This window comes from Solanum stenotomum, chromosome 2 (genome assembly GCF_019186545.1).
Source record: "Solanum stenotomum isolate F172 chromosome 2, ASM1918654v1, whole genome shotgun sequence".
Taxonomy (NCBI): Eukaryota; Viridiplantae; Streptophyta; class Magnoliopsida; order Solanales; family Solanaceae; genus Solanum; species Solanum stenotomum.
The window spans coordinates 34,788,024-34,792,001 of NC_064283.1; the positions used below are offsets into that span (position 1 = coordinate 34,788,024).

At 48.6% G+C, this 3,978-nt stretch overlaps 1 protein-coding gene across 1 annotated transcript; it reads left to right on the forward strand.

The window, feature by feature from the left end:
* The first annotated feature begins 926 nt into the window (after window positions 1-926).
* LOC125855932 (uncharacterized) lies at window positions 927-3,806 on the forward strand. The gene has a single exon (XM_049535577.1). The coding sequence runs from the start codon at window positions 927-929 to the stop codon at window positions 3,804-3,806; it is 2,880 nt and encodes a 959-aa protein (XP_049391534.1).
* Window positions 3,807-3,978: the final 172 nt, after the last annotated feature.

Here is a 3,978-nt window from a genome sequence, read left to right on the forward strand (position 1 = left end):
TACGTCAACAGATGTGTATCTTAGGACAGACATGCATCACGACTACATGACATCATTATTACATTTGCATCGCATTTGACTTCATCTTTGTCTGTGGTGTGTGGACTTTACCTATTTGCCCCTCTTCATGTGATATATGATCTATTTGCTCTTACATGAGGATATGAGGTTGATGTTGAGACACTTTTGGATATATCTGTTGATTATGAATTGTGTAGTATAGGTTGTTGGTTCGCTGTTAGAATGAAGTTTTGGTGGTTCGGTTGGGATTGAAAGGAGTTGTTTGTAGCTGCTAGTTTAGCTTAGTTTAGTGTTACTTGCGAGTACCTGTTGCTTTTGGTACTCACCCTTGCTTCTACACAGTTGTGTAGGTTGACAGCTCTATCAGATCCGGCTTATTACTCATCTTTAGATTAGAGCTTCCAGACTTACTTGAGAGGTAGCGGTTCATTCCAGACGTGCCCTCAAGTTATCTATATTTATTGTTCTGTTCTATTCTAGAACTTTACTATGAGACTTGTATATTTTATTCAGATTCCGTATTAGAGGTTTGTACATGTGACAACCAATTCTGGGGTTATGTTGAGTTTATTTAAAGAGTTCCGCTTATCTTTCTATCTTATTCTTGTTTTATTAATTCCGCATCGTCGGGTTTTTGGGTGTTAGGCTTACGTGTCCGGTGGAGTTTGGGCACGTGCCATCACATCCAATTTTGGGGTGTGACAAAAATGGTATCAGAGCCCAGGTTCGAAGGTCTCACATGTACAAACCAAGTATTAGTAGAGTCTTGAGGATCGGTACGGAGACGTCTGTACTTATCTTCGAGAGGCTATGAAAACTGTTAGGAAAGACTTCTTTTTTTATTCCATTCTTATCGTGCGAGGTTGTTATCGTGGGTGCTGAGTATCGCATGTTGTTTTTGGCAGATGCCGAGGGCTAGAGCTTCCAGATTTAGGGGAGAGGCAGCCCCCGAGGTCAGAGTTGAGGCCCCAGCTAGGGGTAGAGGTCGGGCTAGAGGCCAAGGACGTGGTCGAGGCCGTGCCAGAGAAGCGGCACCTACCCGAGGCCGAGGTAGAGAACATTCACCTGAGCCACAGATTGGAGTAGCTGCAGAGCAGGCTCCTGCGGGCCATGCACCCCCAGTTCATGATGACAGACTCGACAGGATATTTGGGTTATTGGAGCGTCTTGCTCAGGGTGCAGCAGGTCTACCGGTGGGGTTACAAGATTGGGTAGGGGCACAGGCCCCTGGTTATCAGCATCAGATTCCAGTGGTTCCAGAGCCGGTGGTTCAGCCACCACAGGTTCCAGCACCGGTTGTAGGTGTACCGGTAGCCCTTGAGGTGGCCTTGGCAGATGATGACCAGGTCTGCTATGAGCGGTTTCAGAAAATGAAACCACCTCAGTTTCATGGTGCTAAGACTGATGATGCTCACGAGTTTTTGACCTTGAGTCGAGAGATGTTGGCGGCGGTACGCATGTTAGATGAGAGGGGCGTCCGATTTGTGTCCCTTCAGTTACGCGGTGTCGTTAGAGAGTGGCTGAGAACCTTCATGAGTTCGAGACCAGTGGGATCTCCTCCCATGGAGTGGAGTGAGTTTGCTAGTGCCTTCGAAGGTCGTTTCATCCCTTGGAGTGTACAGGAGGAGAGCCGTATGAGGTTTGAGAGTTTGGTGCAGGGTAGCATGTCAGTCGCAGATTACAAGGCTCGATTCTGTCAGTTGTCGAGACATGCCTCTGCTTTGATTTCAGGTGAGCCTGAGCGAATTCGCAGATTTGTCAGGGGTTTGACTCCCACTATCCGTAGTTATGTGTTTAGATCATCTCGAGAGGGTGCTTCCTTCCAGACTATAGTGAGTGCAGCCAGAGAGGCCGAGTTGCTTGAGCGGGATGATTTTGGTGGGCCCAAGAGGGTCCGTACAGGTGGTCAGTATTCGGGTACCTCGTCAGGAGGTAGGGGCCCACACAGGGGAGGCGGGTCCTTCCTGCGTCAGAGGCCAGTACATGCTTCATTACCAGCTATCGAGGGTGGGCCAGCAGCTCGGGGTCCTCCAGGTTCGGGTCGAGGTGGTTATAACATTACTTCGGGTTCTTCACAGTCAGGATCCACACCGAGGTCTTGTTATGGTTGCGGTGATCCAGGCCACTTGATTCGTCAGTGTCCACATCAGACTCAGTCTGGACCACACCGTACTATCTCCGCGGTCCCAGAGAGAGATTCAGCACCTCCGGCTAGAGGTCGGGGTCGGGGACCGGCATCTGGTAGAGGCGGACGAGCTTCGGGTAGAGGTGCTAGTGGCGCCTCAGGTTCACAGAGTGGGGGCAGAGGTGCCCAATGTTATGCTTTTCCTGGGAGGCCCGAGGCTGAGGCTTCTGATGCAGTTATCACAGGTATCGTCTCAGTTTGTCATCGGCCTGCTTCCGTGTTATTTGATCCTGGTTCTACATTCTCATATGTGTCTACATATTTTGCTTCCGGCCTTGAGTTGACTTGTGATCGTATGTCTGTGCCTATTAGAGTCTCTACACCCGTAGGTGAACCCTTAGTGGTGAATCGAGTGTATCGATCTTGTCTTGTTGTCTTATCGGGGTATGAGACTTGGGTGGATATGATTCTTCTTGATATGTTAGACTTTGATGTCATATTGGGTATGGACTGGCTTTCCCCCTATCATGCGCTTCTTGATTGTTATGCTAAGACTGTCACCTTAGCTATTCCGGGTATTCCTAGAGTGGAGTGGAGAGGGACTAGTGGTTCGTATCCCAACAGGGTCATATCTCATATTCGGGCTCAGAGGATGATTGACCGGGGTTGTTTATCTTATTTGGCCTTTATTCGGGATGTTGGAGCTGAGTCACCGGCCATGGAGTCTATTCCGGTGGTTCAGGAGTTCCCTGATGTGTTTCCCGAGGATCTACCTGGTGTTCCTCCTGTTCGTGATATTGACTTCTCTATTGACTTGGAGCCGGGCACCAAGCCCATATCTATTCCACCTTATCGTATGGCTCCAGCTGAGTTGAAGGAGTTGAAGGATCAGATTCAGGACTTATTGAGTAAAGGATTCATACGCCCTAGTGTGTCGCCTTGGGGTGCACCGGTCTTATTTGTGAAGAAGAAAGATGGGTCGATGAGGATGTGTATTGACTATAGACAGTTGAACAAGGTAACGGTGAAGAACAAGTATCCCCTTCCCCGTATTGATGACTTGTTTGATCAGCTTCAGGGGGCAGCCTTGTTCTCTAAGATCGACTTGAGATCTGGGTATCATCAGTTGAGGATTAAGCCTTCAGATGTGGCGAAGACAGCTTTTCGCACACGATATGGTCATTATGAGTTTTTGGTGATGTCATTTGGGCTCACCAATGCCCCTGCGACGTTCATGGAGTTGATGAATGGAGTGTTTCGCCCATACTTGGATTCCTTCGTGATTGTGTTTATTGATGACATCTTGGTATATTCCAAGACCGAGGCGGATCATGTTTGTCATTTGAGGGCCGTGCTACAGAAGTTGAGAGATGAGAAGTTGTATGCCAAATTGTCTAAGTGTGAGTTTTGGCTTGAGTCAGTGGCTTTCCTAGGGCATGTGGTGTCTAAGGATGGAGTTAGGGTTGATCCGGCCAAGATTGAGGCGGTTCAGGGTTGGACTAGACCTACATCACCTACCGAGATTCGGAGTTTTGTTGGCTTGGCGGGTTACTATCGGCGTTTTGTTCAGGGATTCTCTACTATAGCTGCGCCGTTGAGCAGATTGACTCAGCAGACGGTTCCTTTTCATTGGTCACCCGAGTGTGAGGCGAGCTTCTAAAGGCTCAAATCCCTATTGACTTCAGCACCTGTCTTGACTTTGCCAGAGGAGGGTGTTGGATTTACTGTTTATTGTGACGCTTCGGGTGTTGGACTTGGAGGTGTTTTGATGCAGAAGGGTAAGGTTGTAGCCTATGCCTCTAGACAGCTGAAGGCACACGAGAGGAATTACC

Excerpts from the sequence above, each read along its gene's own strand:
- LOC125855932 (XM_049535577.1), top strand. The coding sequence starts at position 927 with ATGCCGAGGGCTAGAGCTTCCAGATTTAGGGGAGAGGCAGCCCCCGAG.